This window comes from Mastacembelus armatus, chromosome 16 (genome assembly GCF_900324485.2).
Source record: "Mastacembelus armatus chromosome 16, fMasArm1.2, whole genome shotgun sequence".
NCBI lineage: Eukaryota > Metazoa > Chordata > Actinopteri > Synbranchiformes > Mastacembelidae > Mastacembelus > Mastacembelus armatus.
The window spans coordinates 7,629,501-7,653,001 of NC_046648.1; the positions used below are offsets into that span (position 1 = coordinate 7,629,501).

Below are 23,501 nucleotides of genomic sequence, written 5' to 3' on the forward strand. Positions count from 1 at the left end.
TCTGAACTGAAAAAAGTTGACGCACATTTTTCAGGGGAAAATTTATCTTTGTGTAGAAATTAGGTTACTTTAAAGCATTTTATTTCAATACATGTGAATTTACTAGTGGGATAAGCTATTTTTTTTTTACTACATGTTACGTGAAAACCTATTATGACAGTGTGCTCTAACTCATCCCTCAAATAATTTTTATGTGGCACTTTTATGTCTTTTTCTCAAGCTCATGATATATTTTGATACCTTTGACTCTATCATACTGTTAGCATTTGACTTTCCCCTGTGGTGTCTTTCTACCAGCACTGACCTGGGATGGATTTTAACTTTTATTAGCAGACTTTTACAAATAGTGATGTTTTTTGGCAAATGAACAACATGATGCTCCCCCATACTATAACCAGATGGGATGTTGGATAGGAAAGACTCTGCAGCTGGACCTCACAGACAGAGAGATGATCTCTTTATCCTAGGATTGTCCTGAAGGAAAGGACGTTGATGCCAGGGACCAAGGAGGGGGATGGAGGGATGGAGAGTTGATACTAAGATATGGGTGCAAAGCAAACTCCCTGCAGAGACCCTGGGCTCTAACCTCTAACCTCATACATGAAATTCCATGTGCCTTCAGTATTCATTAGTCTTAGTTAGAAGAAAGAAAGACACAAAAGAAATTGCAGCTTAACTTTAAACAGTCTCTGTGTTGATATTGTTTTTCCAATATTATTTTAGTGACATTTGGTAGAGCATGACATTAAACTTAGAGAGTGAGAAAGAGGGGGGTAAAAAACATACCCTGGGGTGCCTTTAAACGTGTGGTCTGATTCTTTTTATAACTTATATTTGTTTTTCTGTGTTGCAGGGGGTTGTTCATCACTATTCATGATCGCGGTCATATTGCTTTACTGCTCAAGAACTGGCCAGAAAAGGACATCAAGGTAAATGTCATTCTTTTTATGTGTTGTACTGGCCAGTTTCTCAAAACCTTGGAATATTCTTGTAACCTAATAAATAGAGCAAGTAGTTGTAATCTAGTCATATTTTGAATGACGAAACATGCAGGCATTTCAGGCATGTCAGATATACCTTAGCTTCAGCCACCTGTTCACAGCTGTCAACAGCTAGGCATTTACCTCAGCGATGATATTCTGCCTCCCGTTGTCAGGGTGGTCTATCATAAACTCACCCAATATGCCCTACTTTTAACATTTCAGTAGAGAGAGGGCAAATGGGAGCCAAGGTAGTCATCCACCGATACACCTTGGCAGCCTTTCTGTCACATATTAACAAGTGATAGTTAGGAGAAATTATGCTACTAATTGTGTTAAGTATGGTCATTATGCATTTTAAGTATTTGCATGGGAAACCTAAAGACTATCTAAATCTGCCAGACTGCAGGAAGAACCAGGTTGTAAAATGTTAGTGCCAGAGATATCCGCGTCACACCGATCATGGAAAAAGAAAAGACTCAGGAACATTTCAAATTAAAAACTTCTGCTAGTAATATTAAGTGTTAAACAGTTGATTTGCTTCATGCTGTGGAATAAACCCAGAGGAATTCATTTATTGCTTAAAGAGTAAAGTGAGTGGTTAGTGGAAAACCAGGAGGGCGTAGGTTGGCCTGGCTTATACCAGGGAAAAAAGAAGGGGGGGGGGGGATTGTTTTGATAAAGAAAATCTGAATTAATGTGACATGCAGGTAGATCAGGGCTGTGGCTTTTTTTCTGACTATATTGTGTGTATTAAAAATGTGATATCCAAATATCATAGAAGAATTGATATCCACAAAACTAATAATTAAGGCTTACAGTAACCGTATGTTGATTGACAGGCTGTGTGTGTGACGGATGGAGAGAGGATCCTGGGACTGGGAGACCTGGGCTGTCATGGGATGGGCATCCCTGTGGGCAAGCTGGCTCTCTACACAGCCTGTGGAGGCGTGCCGCCACAGCAATGCCTGCCTGTCATGCTGGACGTGGGCACAGAAAATGAGGTGAGAGCTGAAGTCTAAAGATAAATAACTACTCATGGAACTTTTGCGTAAGCAACCTGATTCATACATTATATTCATTATGGATGGAGAGTAACATTAATTGAACCAACCACACATTAATTAACAAGCTTTAGAGGTGCTGATAGGTGCTCGCCTGTGGAAAGCCTACATATAAATATATCCAGCCATAACAGTATGATCACAAGCCTAACACTGTGAACACAGGAGTCTGTGCAGCAGTAGGTTGGCATTAATGCATCTTTTGTGAATCTGTTTGCTTTCATAGTTCTACTGTCAAGAAGAGCACAAATTTATCCACCATTCAATCTGTGTGGACTAAGGATGCGAGATGTTACTGAGGGAAGATTAGTTTGCAAATCAAATTAAATGCAAAATATAAGCAGCAGAAAAAATATTGAAGAGTAGTTAGATTGGACAGAGACCTAAATGAAGAAAAACTTTGAGATCATGGCATGTCTGTGGTCAGTGATAGCATTTACCCTATACACACTTCATCAAAGTTCTCAGGGTCACATCAGAAGCCATTTGCAACAGAAACACCATAGTCTTTCCAAAAAGACCCTAAAATATATTATATTGCTGCATTAGTCCTTGTTGTGCCATTGAAACGGGATTGCCAAGTTTCCCACCCCAGCTCTTTATCTTTATAGCCCTCCTGCTTATTCTAGCTGTACCTTTTAACCTACACTGGACTCACTATGCTTTCTGGGCTTCCAAATTGACTCTGAATAACTTTGGTTTAAGGTGATAATACCATCTGCAGATTAGATTCTTGGGTGCATGACAACAGTTTAAGACAGTTACGGGAATCACAACACCACTTTAACAAGCTGCCTCAGAGTCCTTGATCCATACTTGCCCGTGTCCTTGTACCTGCTGCCAAAGGAGCAGGAAACACAGGAAATACTTTATGTGCATGCATGCTGAGCTCATGGATAGCTATTGGATATCAACCTAACAGCTTTAAAAATGTAGACATGTTGAAGGAATAGTGCAGCATATTGTGTAATACACTTGTTTGCTTTCTTTCCAAAAGTTAGAAAAGATTGATACTGCTTTTATGCATGTGTGTCACATGCTGAGCTGGAGCCAGGTGGCAATTCCCCAAAACCTGGCACAAAGAATAGAAGTTGGAGAAACAGCTAGCATGGTTCTTTGCAAAGTTAGAATGGCTGCCAACACCTCAAAAGTTCATATTTGGTGCCGTATGGTACCCCATTGGATGGATGGATGAATTGTTGCTTGTCAAATGCATCAGCAGGGTAAGAGTTCACCATGACAATGAGCTAAAGCAAACAGCCAAAATCATGGTGGAGTGGTTATAGTTCAAATCTCTGACTGTCATTCTGTGACTCCAGCAGAACATCTGTGGAGTGACCTGAAGATGGCAGTTCACTGTAAACACTGCCAATTACCGCACGAACCACTGAATTAAGGTTCTGAATAACTTTGTAAATGAGATATTTTAGTGTAGAAGTTTTAATTAATTTGCCAAAATCTATAAAAAAAAAAATGCTTTCACTTTGTCATTATGGGTTATTTATTGTAGATTATTTATTTAGCGTAATCTGCCAATTCTAAAATTTACAACAATACTTTTTGCCACTGTATAAGTACAGGGACATATTTTACAACAAGGGCACAAACATACATAGTGATACTTATGCTACTTTAAAAGAAATAGTTCTAAAAGAGAATTTGCTATAGTCTGCCTGGCTGTGGATGTCTTTTAATTTTTTTATTAATCTAAAGAAATGACAGTGTAAATGAGATTTAATGGGATAAATGAACTCACTATGTGTGTGTGTGTGTGTGTGTGTGTGTGTGTGTGTGTGTGTGTGTGTGTGTTTGTGTGTGTAATTATTCTGGGCTAGGCTGTTACCCCTCAATGCCCTGCCTCACTTGGCAGTCCTGACTGTAAAGCCATGACTGGAGCAAATTAGGGTGGAAGAGACTATGAGGTTGAGGTAGCTCTGACTAATTATTAAAATGAGTGTTATTATGGGATTATATTTGTCCTTCACTGGATGTCAGGGTAGTGAGAGGGGCAAGATGGCAGAAATCCAAAAAGTCAAGTCAACAGACCCTAAAAACCTACTTTTTCTTGTTTTTTTTTTTTTTATAAATAGTTTGAGATTTTGGAACACAGGCTAATTTTCCTTTTTGCCAGGTGTTAAATGAGAAAATAAATAAATGACTGCTATTTGGTTTGTTTTTTTATCATCATCTAAGCTTTCATGGCTTAAAACATTGAGAAAATAAGTCCCTGTAGAACTGTTATTTTTCTACTGCAGAGGAATGTAGTAGCTGTGTGCCCTCGCGTAAGAAGGAGCAATAAATTTTCACTCCTGCAGGGCAGTTGCACCAATCTAGAAGTTTTATCTTTTGCATCCAAACAGTGCACACAAAGACACACGTGCAAGAAGAGGCTCAAAAACACACACACTGCATGAAGAAAAATAAATGTTTTCAAGGTGTCCAGTTTTTACCTTATGATGTTGTCTCTCTGAACTGTATCTGTGTATCCCCTGGATTAATGTCAGCTGGAGTAACCTTAACACACACCTGTCTCTGCTAAAACAAGAGTCAACAATGTCATCCTGGACAATATATTGTTTGTGTGTGCATGCATGAGCTTTTATAAATTAAAAGTTGGTACATTTTTCTAAAAGTTGCAGTTTAACCCTAAAAGGTGCATGTTACATTACCTAGACTCCTTCATCAGGAGTCCCACATCAACAGTCATCATTTCAGAAACTGGAGTTCCTGTGTCTCTAGAAAGCATGGACAGTAACACCATGCACGAGGACTAATCCCCTCTGAGAGAAATGGGGCTGTAGAACACAAAGGACAGCTTAGCCAATCAACGGCAGATAATCTGGGACAGAAAGACAACTCATGTCAACAGTTCAGCACAGTGTCAGCGAGGTCAGCCCAGAAACTCACTCGGGTCTACCCAAGTCACCTCTACAGTCACTTTTTCAAAAGGCAGTTTGGTTTAAGTGTGTAAATTGATAAAACATAAACTCACCATCATACATTATGACTCAGTAGAATAACTGTAAGTGAAGCTCCACTGCTGAGCCTAACAACTCTTCATGTTTTTATAGCAATTTTATTCTTTCCTTTTCCATGCTGTTGCACCATCTTGTGTAATTACCACCAAAGTCTCTCTCTAATATCAGTCCATTTCTCTGTGGGATCAGATGAGTGTACTTGTTTTGGGTTCAGTTGAACTTGGCCACCTCCTGCCTGTTACAGTCCATTTAAAGCTTGCCAGGAAATGAGTTGTCAAATAAATATTGCCTTAAATAATTTTTTTGAGTTGTTGGGCATGGTAGCTTTTCACCCTTCCATGGAAAGGTGGCTTCTGCCTTGTCCAAGCACCGCTCATCTTAGTGCCACCCTCTAATTATCCATCTCCAGAAGTAAAGGTCATCTGTCTCAATGAGGCTTGACAGCGTTCTGGATCAATTCTCCGCCCTTTGGGATCAAAATTCCCTGCAAGTCGAGGTTTACAGGGTGTAGCACATTTAAATCATGAACCTATAATCTAAAATCTCTCTCTACAGTAATTTGCTGCTTGTTGTACACGAAGATACATTCATGTCAGGGAGGTACAAGGGGTAAAAATCAAATGAAATCTGTGCTGATACCTCAAAGCAAAGATTGCAAGTGATCTGTTACTGCTGAGTCGCATTTACTTCTACATGACTCATCACAGTCTCCCTCTGTTACTCATTCTGTCTTGGACACACACACCTTCCCATCAGCCTCTGCTCTTAACTTTCTCACTTCAAGGCTGTATCTTATTTGTTCACTCACTCCATCTCCTCTGGCTGTTAGTTCACCTTTGAAGGTCTGTATAGTTGGTGTAATTAAAAAGAAAAAAAACAGGGTTCCACTCTTTTGCTAAAGTCACCTGTTGACGTTCTTCTTTCTCCTTTGTCCCACAGTAGAAACTCAAAGTTCAGCCTCTTTTATCTTCTAATCTGCCTGTGCAGATATGACTTGGTCTGCAAAAATATGAGGAACAGAATTGACTGAAATTAAAATGTTTCACAATAAGACAATAACAGGATTTATCATAATTGTTTAGTATTACCAGACGCAGGATAATTCATTTATCTGGTGTCATTATGACACACATACTGCAATAAAAACAACAACATTTGCAACAGGGTTATGATATCTGCATATTGTATGTAAACAGGTGGTTTTCCTCAGTGCTGCAGGCTCACACACAGGGTTCATATTATAGCAGAGGTCTAAAGTCCACAGAGACAGAGCTGTGTGCAATATATATGTGCTGTGTACTGTACTGTCTCTCCTCCTTCATATCCAAAAAATGTTAAGACTAGACAGAAATCATACACACATACTCTTCAGTCTCACACATATGAAGTGTTTTTCTGTTGGCCCTGGTGCAGAGCTTAATGTGAGGATACAAGAGCACACACTTTACCACTTTCCTTAGAAAATATTTTATTCTTCTGATGTAACTGTCCTGTCTCTGGCACTGAAGAGTGAAAATATGAATTGTCTTTGAAGACCATCATCCAGCAAATATAAGTAAACATTCACTGATTATTCATTTGGCATTGGAAGCTTCATTTCTCATACTGTATATGCTTGGCAGTAGACAAAATGACTAAATACCCTCAAGCTTACACTAGCAGTTAGCTGGAATTAATTGTTTAGAAGTGTATCAATTGAACACTTTCTCTGTTTCCCTAATAATTAGTACTGGATTTCATAGTTCTGTGCAGGAGATTCTGGGAAAATACTATTATTAACCACAAAATAAGGCATAATACTCAGATCTTGTATTGTATTTATTCAATAGTGCCTGGCTTGATTTATCAAAAGGCTTTGCAATGCGCTGCATTTGTTTTGACATACAAGATTGGGTATAGTCAGATAGAGGAAAGTCCTTAAATTTGACATTAAACTAATGTACTGTGATGAGTTTACCACATTAGAGAATATTCTGGAAATTAAAATTTGAAATAATTCAAGTTTGGAAATTGAATTACCATCTTGTGAAACACAACAATAAGTTGAGATGCTTTTGCTTTTGCTGTCTCTGTCACAGATTCATCCTATCCTGTTACTATTACTTAGATGTCACTCTGTTTTCTGCTCCATGTGTTACTGCAGGCGCTGCTGAAGGACCCTCTCTACATCGGCCTGAGACATAAAAGAATGCGGGGTCAGGCATATGATGACCTGCTGGATGAATTTATGAAGGCAGTATCGGACAGGTATGATCACTTCAACCTTCAGTTCTTTATTTGCCCACTTCCTTTACACGGTATGGTTTGTGGTTTTAATCCAGACAGCACATGGGGCTCTTAAAAGAAATATGTTCAGCAGTTTAGCGTGGCCAGCACACACAGTGTGATCCAGCCAAACCTGGTGGGATTCAGGCAACCTAAGCTTATTGAAAAGTGATCAGAGAGCCTTGGCAACAATTTGGATCCATCGATTTTGGGATTTTATTGCCATGCTCCATTCTCTCCAGGCAGATGGTTAAGGGCATCGGTGATTGTCAACAGCTTAACTAAACTCCTTTTTCACACATTATTGACAACATAAAATTATTTATTTTGTAACTGTCCACAATGAGTGTTCTTACATGGAATGCAATAAGTGCTTCTCTGTTGGTGGTACACAGAATATTTAGGAATGTAGTACTTGATTTTCTTGAAAGATAAGAGAAAATAATTGATTTGAAACCAGTGGGAGACCTTTTTATTTTCTCTGTGTTGGGATAGTACAGGGGAAATGATTTCACCATGGCCTCCCGAAGCACAGATGAAAAATAATTCATAGATTTGTGATGGCTTGTTCAACAGTGGATCACAGTGAGGGGTCAGCTGTGACTTGTTTGACTTGGAGGCATTGTAAGGCACGGAAGTTTAGTGTTCCACATTATCACTGATTTGGTTCACATGTAACTGATCTTATCTTTTCATATTCTATGACCTGGCATTTGGAGAGGCATGCACTGTGCTTGCCCTCAGAACTTTTACCTTTTATCTTTACTGCAGTGCTGTATGTGATGAGACTTTTGCATGTTTCATGTCTGTGTCTCTGTGCTTCATGCAGCCATCACTGTCACACATAGGGCCCTTGTTAAGCCTCATCCTAACCGAGAGAGACCAGAGTCCAGAGGGAGAAGCCTGGGACTGGGTCCCATCCAGCTGGCAATAGAAAGCCATGACTCTAATAACTGGGTGGCTTCTCAACTACAGGGAACAGCAATGCTTTTTTTCCTCAAAGGGGCCAGATTGGTGGAAAATGAATAATTTTAGGTTCAGAGATTGAATGAATGATTACAGCTCTGCAGTTGTTGAAGTAATATTCGTTTTTAGTTTTCTAAGAAGCTTACTCAACATCAATAAGCAGAAGCCTGGAAGGGTTTTTTAATCCACTATTTAAAAATACTTCTTTGATCTAGAAGAATGGCTAGTGATGCAACACAAAATAATCTGCTAGTATTGAACAATCTGCACACATTGTCTACTGCTTTTGTCTGAAATGGAATGTCTCAATCTCATTGCTCCTGTATACTCCTACAACAATTTAAAATGCATTAACTAAGGCTCAGCTGTGGCTTTAGAACTTTGAACTCTGCATTTCCTGTCTCACCTTATTCCTGATGCTTTTTTTTGTGGTCTGTTCAGACTGCTCTGCATAAACATGTTGAGATGACATTGGTGTTGATGGATGTGCCAGACTGCTTTCAGCTCTGGATTAACACGCATTTGATTCTGTCAGGAGTATTTTTGGCAGCAGGACAGTGCTTGTGAGGCTTAAAAGAAAGTATACGTGTATGTGTTTACTGTACACACACACACACACACACACACACACACACACACACACACACCCCCAGTGCAGTTATAGTTTTTTGAGTTGGGTATCACAGATGAAAAAGACAATCAGGCTTTTGCTATAAATACAATACTGCAGTTAGTCATAGATGGATTTGGTCTTATATGGCAGCAGGAAACATCACTCCACAGTTCATTTAAATGTTTGTGCTTAAAATGACTATTATTATTGGACTATGATTATTTAGTTAGGAATACTTGTCATCATGATGATGATGCCAGAACTGTTCATATAAAAATTGTTACAGTATTTGACAGAACAGGCACTGGGGTCACAATACAAATTTAAGTGACATGCAAAGACTACAGGAATGTCATCAACAATTTTAAAAGCTTGGCATTAAAAGACTACAGAACAAACCAACAGATAGATGGATAGATGGATAAAATGTGCAACAGAGGAGAGGAGAAAGAATGTAGAATGCGTCTTTGTCTTTAATGACCGCTCAGGGATTTGAGAAATAATGTGTGCTGAGAGATGCTGGCTCTGCAGAGTGAAAGAGGGCTGGGGATTTATTAATGCCTGAACCATGAAGCCCTGTAGGGAAGGTGATTAACAGACAACCTGTGTGTATATACAGTCACACATATGCACATGGGTTCGACAGCTGTGTTTGGACAGAGCACCCTTGTCTGTGACCTTTTTTGCCGAGGTCCTCTCTGGCTCTCATGGTAGCAGTCGAGCTAATAGAATCACTTCATGCCTTCTCTGCTTCTAGATTCACCCCTCAGCGCCAACTTCCTATTAGCTTGAGGTTGAGGTTTCATCAAGTCTCAGATGAATCCAGATTGTGCTTCTTGAAAGAGCTGGGTCTCTCATCCTGCAGATTGACCCAGACACATCACCAAAAGTCAGAGTGGTTCACCACACGTGTCTCAGACTCTTTTTCATGCTATCAAACATTATTAGTAGTGTGACACGCATTTACTCTCAGTACGTTGGACTGGTTTGGCAGTCAGAACCAAAAAAACCCCTACACATACTAATCCAGAAAACAATGTGTCTGAGTGTTTGTCTTCCATTCCACTACCCGTATTATTGTGGCAAGTCATAAATCACAGCAAAATAAAACTTTCAAGCACAAAGGGGCTCTGTGTCATTCGGGTAGCTGAAATGGCCCCAGGGCAGGAACGGTAGACGGCTGTTTTCTCTGCCTTTCTGCTTGTTTTCTCTTTCTGGAAGTCTCCAGTGTCCTAATCTGTCAAAACACCTGCTTTCATATGCTAATTTATATTGTATAAATGAATGATGAGTGATTGGCTGACAGACAAAGCCAGCACTATTTTGTAGCCTATAAAGGTCTCAGTCAATGTGTTACTGTGAGTGATTCAGTCTTCAGAAACAAAATATTTTCTGCCAGAGTTAGAGCAGTGTGGGTTGTCATGTAAGACTCATGCCTGTGCTTTTTCACTGGTTTGTAGTGGGTGGGGCACAGCTGGAAAAAGGTGATGTCACCTACTTTGGAGCTCAAATCACTATTTGTCAATTGTACAATAATGTACAGGCTTTGTTGCCAGGCAACTGTCAGTCAGATTTAATCAAACCACAGCCCTGATGAAGCATATTAGCTAAATTTGTGAGTTTTAACAAATAACAACCAGGATGACTTCCAATCAAAGTTTGTTTGGTGTTTGTTTAATTATGAATATTGAAGGTATTAGAGAAATAATTATAGGGTGACTTAATCTTCTTTTGATGTGCTGTGAGGAGTAATTGCAGTTGCAAAGAAAAAAAATTGACAACCAGACACAGTAATGACATTAATTTTTACCAGAGATTGCAGCGAAAAACCTTTAAACCTGCTGAAACCTCGTACTGGAAGACTACAAAGACAGTTTTGGGGTGGGTGTTGTGTCTAACTAACAAGTGAAGAGAAGTGAGAATATGTCTGGTATATTCATTCATTCAATCTCTGAATCAATAATTATTCATTTTCCATCAATCTGACTCCTTTGAGGAAAAACAAAAACATTGATGTCCCCCGTATTTGAGAAAATGAACATAAGTACACAAATGTCCAAGGTGCAGATACCACACATGGTCAGAAAGGTCACAGGCAGCACAAATCTGCAGTATGCATCTTCTGTTGATGAGGGAACACTAGTAAAACTTCATTCTGTTCCTCTACAACTGTAATAGTAAGAAACAAATTGTATGAGTAGTTTTACAGAAAACTATGGTTACACTTTAAGTGTATTTGTGAGTAACACATATCTGCGTATTGTGTATATTCTCATTTGTAAGCATATGTATAACCTTTACACGTCACTACATCTGCAGCTATTCTAGGTTCTTCTGTTAAACTATGTTTACTTACTTTTTTTACAATGGATCTGGATGGATCCATTGGACCCCAAACTGCAGTATGTTTCCCCAGTATTTTGACCTCATTTTAAAACATCTGTAAATAGTTTTAGCTATAGTTATAAAGATACACCCTACTTGCCAGGGCCTATTTCTAGTTGAAACATTTGCATTTTATTTATTGTATGATATTTCATTTCCTTAACTGTATATTTTGTGTGAGAGCAATTTTAGCCTCAGTCGTTGCTGGGAGATAAATGGATTTAATTTCTCACTGCACAGCTAAAAATAGCCTGTGTTTTTCATCTTTTGGGTGTGTCTGTCTTGCTTAGGTTACTGCCTTTGACACAGCAGTTTAGACTCACAAGCTAATCCCGCTACATTGTCCAGGGCCTTTCGGTTTTTATTCAGCTGGCAAAAAGTTGCATTGTGAAATGGAAATCCATTCACAGGGTCGTCAGGGAAAGGCAAGAGACTTTCAGGCTGAAGGTCGACGACAAACAGAAATGGTCTCTAAGAGGTGGTTTGTTCTAGACAACACACACAGTCCAAAAAAAAAAAAAAAATCACTCCCTCTATCTTTATTGGCTCAGGCTGAGAATCAAAGAACTTTCTGCCGCGGGAAGATGTTCCTTTCTTTCTGAAACCCCACAGCTACAGATAGTCACTGTGGTTTTTGGTCAGTGGATGTCCATAAATATGCATGTGTTCACAGTTCAGTCATTTTCAGACCTGTCTACAGTCCCTGAACGTTATTCATTGTTACCGTGATAAAAGCTGTGAATCTGATGTTTGACAGGCCACATAATCCTCTGACTTTACTGTATGATGAAAATAGTTGCGGCATATTCAGCATGATTTTCCTTTTCCTAAATCTGGCTTGCTACACTCTGCGTGAACAGCTTGTTTGTGGGTGAACTCATGTGACCTCTCCAGTTGGGAGTTATACCAAACCATACCAGAGGGCGCTGCACAGGCATTGGGACAAGGCCGCATCTATCCCTGCCTGTCTCCTGTCTCTGTCTCCTAAAGCAAAAACACAATGAAAAGTTTATAGCTCCCTTCTTGGCGTCATTATACCTCCTCTTCACACAGGCTCTCTGCTTGATAGAAAACACATTTCTCCCCTCAATGCTACTGCCATGTTGGCAGTAAGTCAGCTGGGCTGTCAGTCTTTGCATTAGTTATCAGCATTTTTCTGTGTCGCAGAGGGAAAGATAAACACTGATCTAGCAGTGGCACTCTCATCAGGACAGTTTATTACATCGGAACTCTAGTTGCTTCTCCTGCTGCGTCTCTTTTTTTTTTCCTCTTGCTTCCGCTCAGCTTCATCCTCCTCCTGCTGAAATTTTAAGGAGTTTAGCAGCCACTGTATCAAGTGGGAAACAGCTTTAGTGCATTCTACAAAAACAACACAAATAACATTCCTGTTCTCCATGTGGTATGAATTGGGTTTTTATGACAACTGGGGAGAACGGATATTTAAAAGACTGTAAAGGAAAAGTGATAAAAAGCAAGAAATTAGCAGACAAAAACAAATGTGATGAGGAAGGATTTAAACACATATCCTCTCATCACCGCTCCCCATGGTGCAGTTAATCGACAGGATTGCAGGTGCTGGGGAGTCTGAGGGCAGCTCGCTCCGTTTGCCTGGCCCCATTTCAGCCTGACCTCCGTCACTCACTTAATGGAACATGAGCTCTGCTGTTGTTAATGCAGTTTTCAGACAACCACTCCTTTTTCCTCCCATTGTTTCTAGTTGAGAAAAATACTGCTAAAGTATAGGTACACTGTGTGTAATGCTGTTCCTATAAACATCAGTTATCTCCTGCTCCTGTCATTTCTGTTGCAAAAAGATTCGTCTTGTGTCGCCTATTATTGAATCTTAGAGTCTTTACCTTGAATGCAGTTTGATTTTGTGGGAGAATTTTCTTTAAACAGAATTTGACCGTTTGCTAGAGTAATTATATGAGAGCTTAGATGAAAGTTAGCAGCCCCGTCTCTGTGTTTTGTGTAATGTATTTGTGGATATTAATTCTACAGCAGCCCAACCAGACTTTTATTGTTTGATTTGCAAACCAACTTGTTACTGCACTTCTTAACATCCTTTTTTCTGGCAAACTGGATTTTAATACTGAATATCACAAAATTAAGGCAGACATTTTTCTGTAATAGCCACTGTAAAAAGTCTCCACTAATAAATAGTATTTTCCTACATTTATCTGTCATTAGCATTAGCATTGTTTATCCTGCACGCCTTCAAAAGGTCATGCTTTCTTTTACCTCCCTTCTATTTTCGAGACACATCAGCAGTTCTGCAAACATCCAGTAAATTCCTGAACTAAAGTTTAATCTGTTGGAAGTCTAGGAACCTGGGATTCCCCCTTTTTGCTCTTAAATCTAATTTACAGACTCATAATGTTTGGCTTATAGTTTATTTTTATTGTATGATGTTTTTGTAGGCACTTATTGGCACATATTTCTGTATTGGCTATATATGACAAATTATCAGCGCAGCATCTCGTAAAATTGAACCCTGCATGTTTACTGTAGGGGTCTGGGTTCTATCACTTCTATTTCAGAGTTTTTGTGATTCTTCTCCTTTATAGAGGCTTGGCTTCTTTTATTGAATTAAAGGTGTGTTATTTTTCATTTAGTCAATACTTCTAACTGTAAGAATATTACTTTCTGTTTATTTTTGAATATTTTCACACAGCTATGTATTTTTAAGAAAAATGAATTCAGCCTGTAGTTACAAGTTTGAGCACTTAGAAACCAGCATCACATCTCTTCCTTTGTGCTGTGTAGGGACAGAGTGCCTCTGTCTGGACTGAAATAAAGTATTGGAAAGGAGATGCTGAATTCCTAATATTTCTATGTGTGTGTCCGAATGTGTGCAAGTGTTTATTAAATAACCTCTCAACTTTAAATTAACAATTAGCATGATTACCTCCTATATCGTTCATTTTCTGTCTTCTTAAGTTCTCTGTTGGTTGATTGAGATTAAATGTGGCTCTTCTGTTTGCAGGTTTGGAATGGACTGTCTGATTCAGTTTGAGGACTTTGCAAATGTAAATGCTTTCCGTCTGCTGAGAAAGTACCGCAACAAGTACTGCACATTCAATGATGACATACAAGGTACTGTACCTCAACAGACACAAGCATGTTGACATCCCCCCCATTCACTTCTCACAGTATTAGTGTAAAAAAAGTATAGTATCTGTAAATATGAATTGTATGTTTTTTAAAACTAGAACTATATGCTAAAACTATATTTTCACTTAACTATCAAAAAAAGAAAGAGAAAGGCCATATCCTGTGAGCCTGACAGACAGGATGCAGTCACATCAGTGTTGTCAACACTGTGCACCAACTATGACACCACATGTGCGTGATGCTGGTACCCAGTCAGAACAAGGATACAGGAAGAAGGGCCTCAGGCTTCTCATTTCATATCTTTTTGCTGAGATGACAAAAAAGCTAAACTGTATTTGCCTGAATCAGATATCAGGATGGTACGATGTCAGGATGGTATTAGCCACCTTCGAATATGTTTATGAACTTTGTTCGGGGACCCTGTGAGTGAACAGTTGGTCGTCAGCTTTTTAACAAATGCCCTGCTAACGCCAAAGCACCTCAGCTTCACAAGTAGTGTGAAGCTGAGGTGCTGCTTTGAACAATCCTTACTACCATTAAGATTCCATTGTGTTAATGTTTTATCATTTTCTATAGGCACTGCTGCAGTGGCAGTAGCTGGACTCCTGGCTGCCCTACAGATCACCAAGAATAAAATGAGTGACCACACTATTGTGTTCCAAGGTGCAGGGGAGGTAGGCATAGCACACTTTAGGACAGTCAGACTATTTAAGTTTGGCTGAACAACAGTCGCTGTGTCCAGATTCAGTCAGTCATGTTCTGCTGGTATAGCGTTTTAAGACTGTGTGGGTGCGTGTGTTTGTGCACATGCATGGGTGTGCATGGGGTTTCTGGTTTTAGCCAGAAAACATTTCGACCTGTTTGATTTATGTGCAGAGGAATGTTTTCAATATATTAGTGCTTTAGTTTTAATATTATTAGTGACGCCCTTTTGTGCCTCCACAAGATTGTCAGGCACAAAAAGAACATTATGATTTCGGTTTTGACATGATTTCAGTTTGAACGAGGCTGATATGATTTTGTGACACTAAAGCTGTTACAATGATGAAACAGCTCCTCGTCCGCCCTTCGTTTTTAAGTCGTTGTTTTTGTCTCGTTCCCAGGCAGCGATGGGAATTGCCGACTTGATCACCATGGTAATGGAGAAGGAGGGACTTACTCATAACGAGTGCTTGAAAAAGATCTGGATGGTTGATTCCAAGGGTCTTATTGTCAAGGTATTTATTACAGTCCTACAAAGACACATATATAGTGTATGCAACCAGTTATAAATACACCAGTCTAGTGAAATCTTTACACTGTAACTGAGCAAAATGGATGTATTTGTATTTCAACAAAATCATGACAGATTTATGTTCACTCAAGTAAGTTACCCCATATAGGTTTAGCATCAGAGCTACATCCACAATCATGTAAAAACATTTCCTTTGGTTTCTTAATTTATTTGACAGATATCTTTCCTTGGAATCACTGCAAAAGGCTCTCCGGAGAATTATACATCTGTTCTGTCCAACAGTATACATGTTATTCATCATCTATTCCTCCTTCCTCTCTTCACCTTCATCTCTTCTCCCTTTCTTTTTCCAACTGGCGATTCACCCACCGAAAGGGACCCTTTCAATAAATTATTTCTCCCTTACAAGACTGTTAGGACTCAGTAACAGTGACTCCTCACATAAAACTCAGCCATGTTTTGCAGCGTCTGGTTATTCCACAGATGGTGTAATGTCTTTAATGTCCTCGTCTTTGTTCGTCCTCTCCAAATGCTCAGGATCGAGACCACCTGACTCACGAGAAGGAGAGGTTTGCCCATGAGCACCCACAGATGAAGAAACTGGAGGATGTAGTTCGAGAACTGAAACCCACTGCGATCATTGGTAAAACAAGCATGATTTCTTTCAAAAGGCGTCTGGTAGCTGTTTTCACATAGATAATACTGATACACTGGATTCAAGGCCTCGCTGAAAGAAAGAAGAGATAGTAGGCTGCATTTGTAGTGATTCATTGATTGCTTATGGTAATTTGGGGACCAGCTTGTCTTTGAAGTTCTTCCGTCTTTCAGCTAGAAAAGGTGCTTAAGAAATATTCTAAAACCAAACAGGTTGAACATTGATGACGTTCTGGTTCAGGTGTGGCAGCTGTTGCTGGAGCCTTCACTGAGCAGATCATCAGGGACATGGCTTCTTTCAATGAACACCCGATCATCTTTGCCCTCAGCAACCCGACCAGCAAAGCTGAATGCACTGCTGAGCAGTGTTACATGTTTACAGAGGTATTTACTCAGGACACTGGAAAGTCTTTTTCTACTCCCATTCATGGCTGTGAATGATTTCTCTCTTTTATCCTAAAATAGGAGAAATAATGCGTTAAGATGGTTTCACTTTTCTATGTTACTCTGTGCTGCAGGGACGTGGCATTTTTGCTAGTGGCAGTCCATTTGATCCTGTCACCCTGCCTGATGGGAGGACGTTCTACCCTGGTCAAGGGAACAATGCCTACATCTTCCCTGGTGTGGGTCTGGGCGTCATGGCTTGTGCTATTCCACACATCAGTGATGAAATCTTCCTTACTGCAGCAGAGGTAATACATTGACATATACAGAATACACACACTGTGTCATTAATGTCTTAAACCTTTCATGGTATATTATTGATAGTGATAGAAGTGTTCACATCTTTTTACTATATACATAACTAGCCTGTAAAATAACCCCAATACCTATAATAGTCCTATATTACAATGTTGCCTAAGTGACATTAGTACAGTTTAAAGCTAAATACTAAATAGTATTTCATATTGTATATCTACACTAAAATTGCTTATGTTTAAATGCTTTAGGTGGCACTAACTTTTAGCTTTTATAATAATAAAACAAACATTAATAAACATATTTTCTTTTCCACTGTAACATGAGGTGTACATTCACTTACAGGCTCTTGCTCACCTGGTGACAGAGAAGGACCTGGCAGAGGGAAGACTGTATCCTCCTCTCAGCTCCATCAGGAACGTCTCTCTGAAACTGGCTGTCAAGGTGAGCGCTCATACACACAGCATCCAGCAGATGTACCTTACCATGGCTGTTTGAGACCAGTTTTTCAGGGGCTTGTGAAACTGCAAAAACATAAGTTTCCTGAAACCTGTGCCTTACAGATCACAGAATATGCCTATGAGCACAACATGGCAACACTTCACCCTGAGCCATCTGACAAAGAAGCATATGTGCAGTCGCTCATTTATACCACTGACTATGATGAGTTTGCTGTAGACTCTTACCGCTGGCCAGAGGACAGTATGACTGTGCAGTCATGCAAACTTTAATTCACTGCACAGAAATGATGAGCTTTGGATGGGCAAGGTAAATACTGGTATTCAATTACATCATAAGATGTGATGCTGAGGATTTGTGTAGAATTTTCTCATAAATATATTTTTGTGAAATGAATGGTGACAGTACATTTTGCTGGAAGCAACACAGCCAGTACAGTGATGTTTCATGATTCTCCTGCTTCTTCTTTACAAGTTATTGGGCTTGATTTCCCCTTCAGGAAAAGGATAGTATGATAGAATACTTAATAATAGTATAACAATGTATAATAATTTCTAAACTAATGAAACCTGAAACAGCAGTTTGTACTACTTATAAAATATTGCACTAATGGTTATCTTATATTTTACAATAATATATTTATGGAAAACCCTACACAATTTATTTTTAATTGTATGGCATTATGACTGTCTCAGCTATAATCCAAAAACACTGTCAAATAAAAAAAAAAGATTTGATATAATGTTCTCCATGTTTGATTATTACGTCTCTGCTGACAGATCGTGTGTTGCACCTGATGGTAAGAGGGAAATTAGGTCCCTATTCCGAAGTTTCTCTCCACCTTTCTCTCCACCTTTCCTCCTTTCCTTCCTTTTCTTCTCCATTAACTTCATACTTTATAATACATAATCTCTTGTGTGTTTAATTGTGAGTAACCAACTTGAAAATGCTATGGCAAAGGGTCTCTAAAAATGTCTACTATAGTTCTCTGACTCCCTCCAGAGGTCAACCATTATCATTGCAATAGGATAAGCAAATTGCAAATATAGTATAAATTTTTTATGTACATATTTGTGTTTTTTTTTTTTTTTTTTAAATTTGAATTTCTCATCAGATATTAACAGGAAAATTTTCAGACGATTAAAAGCCATGACCTCAATCCAACAACTGAAGCTGCACCATTAAAAAGAACTTTCAAGATATATTTAGATATTAATATATTAGATATTAGATATTTTTTTAATAAGTAGATCTTCTTTATCAGGGCTGTTTAGAGGTGATTTAATTAACACTAACAAACAAGTAACCAATTGTCAATATATTTTGATGCTCACAATTTCTGATTATTGCACAAAGTATGTGACAGCAACTTTTTCTATTTTTTTATGTCTTTCTGGTGCTGTTTGAATTAAACTGAGGATTATGTTACGTTAATGAATCAATCTCAGGCCAGACAGTCAGTACCAGGGGCCTTGGCTGGCCCGCTGGCCATCCCATTCTGAAATCAATAGAGAAGCAACCAGACCAGTCAGCGTTCAGTGATGAGCGTTTCGCCCCGAGCAGGACTGTTAGACAAACATTTGGTTGCCTTTCCTTGCTTCATTCTACTTTAAATCCACAGATCAGCCCCAGGCAAACACTGCTCTGACATGATGATCAATATGTCTCAATGTCAACACCATCCAGTTGTCAGTTAGTTGTCTGGGTCACAATTTGTCACACATGCACAACCTTTCATTGGCTGTGCACGTGCATACGAGAATAAGCTTCCTGCTCTAAGAGAAACAGGAAAGAGTTTAAGGAAAAAATAAGATGAAGGTGATCTGAACCCAGGAAGCCTGGGTGAGCCAGTACATCAGTGCCAAAAACTATTTGTCAGACATAAACAGACCTGACAGCTCATCATCAACCCCACGTGTTGTTACAAATGTGTTAAGCTGATTTTACAGTATAACTACATATAAAAAGGATACTATAAACATTCTTAAAGTGGTAGAAACAAGTTTCAAGTTTCTTTCAATTATTTATCCTTTTTTTTAGTATTTATATCCTGATCTGTATTTCCATTACCTGAGGCTATTTTAAGAATTTGTCCCTTAGTTTACTTTCATCTAACTATTGGACCATTTATCCAAAATCATTTCAACTGTTTTTTTTTTAACTGAAAGTAACTATGACCCATTGTTCTTTTCTTCTATCTAACAATTCAACAATCATTTCTCTAGCTTTAGCTCCATATTTCAACTATTCTTTCATTACTTTTTACTAACCATTTCAAATCTTTATTCATTGCTATCAGCTCATCAGTATCATTTTAAATAACACATATAAGACTGGTATGGGGAATGTGTTTTTGGTAGCTCTTATGTTTCTCTCCAGAATGCCTTGGTTATTTTCTGTATATTGGAATTCTCAACTGGTAGTTTGGTCCCACTGCTCTCTGCTCTGTCTTAAACAAACTCTTATATTAGATGTGTACCTTCTCCCACCTGTTTCCGCTCTTTCCATAGATGTTCAGCTGGATTAAGATCAGGACTCATAGCAGGCCATTTCAGAACACCCTGTTTCTACTGTTTGTGCCCTCACAGGGAGTTCTGGGCCATTATCTGGTTGATGATCTTAGACAGACCTCTCTGATAGTGTTTCTCTACAGAAAGTCTTGATAATCTTCGGATTGCATTGTGTCCTGCAACATTTCAAAGCACCCTGTGCAAGATGCAGCAAAGCAATTCCATAACATAACACAGCCTCGTCCATGTTTAACATCCATGTGTTCTCGTCTTTGAAAGCTTCGTCTCTACCATAGCTTTCATTTTATTTCATCTGTCCAACATTCAATCTCCCACAAGCATTGTAGCATATCAGTTTTTGTGTTGCTCCTCAAACGTGGTCGCTTCATGGATCTTCTTCTATAGCCTGAACTTTCATTCAAAAAGCTACAGTGCAACTGGACATTGTTAATCATCAAGGTCAACTTGTATTTGGTTTTCCTTGGTTCTTCCCCCATTCAAACTGTTGTTTGGACATGTTTTTAGCTTTATACAATATATGTCTTGTGTGTGTGGAGGTGTATGTACACATCTTTCTATGGTTGTGTGTTTTACTCTATTACTACTCTTGTGAAGACATATTAGCTGGTCCTCACCTTGAGTGTTAAGACTTGATTTTAGGTTAGGTCGTTTGGTTAGCTTAGGGTTAGAGTTAGGTTTAATTAAATAGTATATATTTTTCCTTTTAAATTAGTTGTGCTACTCCAGTCGTTCCACATACCCCATGACAACTGCACACTGTACCCTTTGGAGTACAAGGTGATTGGAAATCACTGTTCCTCAAAATGTATGTGCCTTTCCAAAGCTAATGCTCAGTAAATATACTGTGCTGTTGATCACTGCCTCTTTCAGCCTTACACATCACCCTGCTGTGCTTTGTGGCACCTTGCTGGTCACAGACTGGCTGAGGGACTGGCAGCTGTAACCTGACATCCTTTTGACCTTGTTTACAGTCTCACATTAAATGGCACCTTGCAAAGACCTTGTGATCAGTGCCAATCAGTAAAGGCCCTGAGGTAATGTCGCCTGTGTGATTCTGTCTACCCATCCTCCCTGTTGCATGTCTGTCCTTAAACCCCCAAAACCCTCACCCATCTGCTGGGCCACCGCTCACACATCATGGTTCACACGGCATCGGACAGTATTAATTTCCTTTCAGGGATATCAATTTGTTGTTTTGCTTTTTTAGTCTGCTTGCAAAGTTTATGATGTATTTTACTTTGTTTCAGTTTGCCTTAAGTAAATGTTCCATATATATTGATTTATTACTGGACAGTACAGTTCTCAAATTTTACTCATTAAGTGGTTATGCTGAAATTTGCAGGTCTGTGAAGAACACCTGTCGATAAAAGACCAGCAGAGGGTGCTCTGATATATTGTTTGAACAAGGGTCAGTGATGAGCCTCAAAAGGTGCCAGTGCAATATAACATTTCTGATTATAGTGATTTAAAAGCACACATTTGTCTATTATCATCTCTCCTTGCCATCATATTTAATGATTAGCTTTTCCTGGAAGTCTACTGCAACTTGTGTCACTAATATAATATCGATAAAATAACATAATAATAATAATGACCGGTATAAATACAGTAATACTTCAGCATTGCTGCATTTTCTCTGGTTAGGCATGGATAACAGAATTATATATAAATGGCAAAACAGATTGAAGTACATTATGTTAACATATCCTGTTGCCGCTCTGTTCAGAACTAATTTATGACTAATATGTAGCCTATATATAATTATATAGCACAGAACCTCAAACCTAAAACGAGAAACAAACCTGATTAAACATTGGATAAACTCTGGGAACTTTTTTTTTTTACTACTCTTGTTTTTACACCTTACCTAAACCAAGATATCTCAGATCAATAGCCACATACATTCAATAGCCACATACATTCAGCAGATGAGTAGTCTGGAATAAGAGGCTATAATTTTTAGACAGTTTTGTAATATGTCCAAATTTTATTCCAAATTGTGGTATATATTGTTAAGATACTACCTATGTATCTTATATATTATATAAATACTAATTTTATTGTATTGTTGTAATATTTTGAAATTGCAACTATTCCTAAAGATTAGAAAGTTATTTCTAATCAAAAACCTTGAAGTTTTTATAAGATTCCAAACCGCCTGGACAAACTGTGGGTTTAACAGCTGTGTTTGTTTCAGCAGTCTAACATCTGCTCCCTGCTGTATTGTATCTTCTCCTATTGTAAAGCAGTGTGGCAGTCTGCTGGACAATAGTTCACACATTCAGGGTTTTATACAGCCAAGTACACATTGCACTTTATCTGCGCTGAACTTAAAATATATTGTTTGCATGGTACAACCAGTAGATATTAATAATATGTAACCGTCATGCAATTTGTCTGTGCCCATTTGAAATAGACTCATTCATGATGACTGTCTGGAGTGAAACCATCACAGTACAAAAGCTCCCTGGAAGAATAAGCTAGTATCCCCTCCATTCTCATGAATGTTTCATTCATTCTAAATTTCCTTTTTTAGTCTTGAATAGATACAATACATAACTTGTTTAAAAAAAATCGAAGTTTTACAGAAGCCGCCACATCAGAAAGTGTAAGATGAAGAGACGAGACTAAAGTCTCAGGATGCCTCTGCGTCTTGATTTTACTGTTTGGAAACTGCAAATGGCTGTAATTGCAGAGGACTTCTGCCAGTACAGAGGTATTTATGTGTGCTCTCAGGTGAGTGGCTGGAGTAGTCGTATTATTACCTTGCATAGGTGGTGAAGTAGTACTACTGTGCAGCCCCTCCAAGTGTCAGAGCATCTGCTAACTGTGTGTTCACTGCTGTGTGTGTGCACTTTGGAATGGGTTCAATGCAGAGCAAAAATTCCGAGTATGGGTCACCATACTTGGCTACACAAGTCACTTTCACTTTCACTTTCACTAAAAACACTAATTTGGGGGATGAGCTTAATATCTGTCTTGGAAATGAATAACTGTAGTTCAGTCATTTTCTAAGAGGCACTGTTGTGTTAAATGTGAGATTACATTATTTTAATGCATGAATTCAGTATCAATTTGTTTATATTCAGTTGGTGTCTAAAGAGTAAGATCTCGTTTTGTTTTTTCCCTGAACCTGCGTTTTAAGCAGGTACTGTTTGAAATTTGCTTTTCTTTTCATAAGTCATCTCTGCTTTACCCTTTCAGAGAACAACCTTCAACACTACATGCATTCTGCATGCATTCTGTCTGTGCAGAATGTGAACTCTATATTGTTTTCTTCCTGAAACCTCACTGTAAATCCTTGAGTTTTTAACCAGTTGTCTGCAATTGATATTTTATGATATGTGATGTTTTCTTACGTCTTAGCTGCGACTCAAAAACAGCATGGTCATTTAGCATAGTGTGGTGTGGACACTTTTTCACATTACTGAATGGTGCCTGAGCAGCACATTATCAGCTTCAACCCTGACCTCTGACCTCTCTATTGAGACTAGTCTGTAACTAAAAGACAATTTATCTTGAGGACCTGTAACACTGAAAAGCAACTTCATTACCTTTT

The 23,501-nt window shown here is 38.7% G+C and overlaps 1 protein-coding gene across 1 annotated transcript in view; it reads left to right on the forward strand.

The window, feature by feature from the left end:
• The window catches only part of me1 (malic enzyme 1, NADP(+)-dependent, cytosolic), a 58,916-nt gene extending 40,763 nt beyond the window's left edge, over nucleotides 1-18,153 (forward strand). The window contains exons 4-14 of the mRNA XM_026294327.2: nucleotides 854-929; nucleotides 1,823-1,984; nucleotides 7,166-7,269; nucleotides 14,238-14,347; nucleotides 14,942-15,039; nucleotides 15,469-15,582; nucleotides 16,137-16,242; nucleotides 16,495-16,637; nucleotides 16,772-16,945; nucleotides 17,298-17,396; nucleotides 17,516-18,153. Coding sequence (XP_026150112.1) covers nucleotides 854-929; nucleotides 1,823-1,984; nucleotides 7,166-7,269; nucleotides 14,238-14,347; nucleotides 14,942-15,039; nucleotides 15,469-15,582; nucleotides 16,137-16,242; nucleotides 16,495-16,637; nucleotides 16,772-16,945; nucleotides 17,298-17,396; nucleotides 17,516-17,683 — 1,354 coding nt within the window. The 3' untranslated portion in view covers nucleotides 17,684-18,153. The remainder of the gene's footprint in view (nucleotides 1-853; nucleotides 930-1,822; nucleotides 1,985-7,165; nucleotides 7,270-14,237; nucleotides 14,348-14,941; nucleotides 15,040-15,468; nucleotides 15,583-16,136; nucleotides 16,243-16,494; nucleotides 16,638-16,771; nucleotides 16,946-17,297; nucleotides 17,397-17,515) is intronic.
• Nucleotides 18,154-23,501: the final 5,348 nt, after the last annotated feature.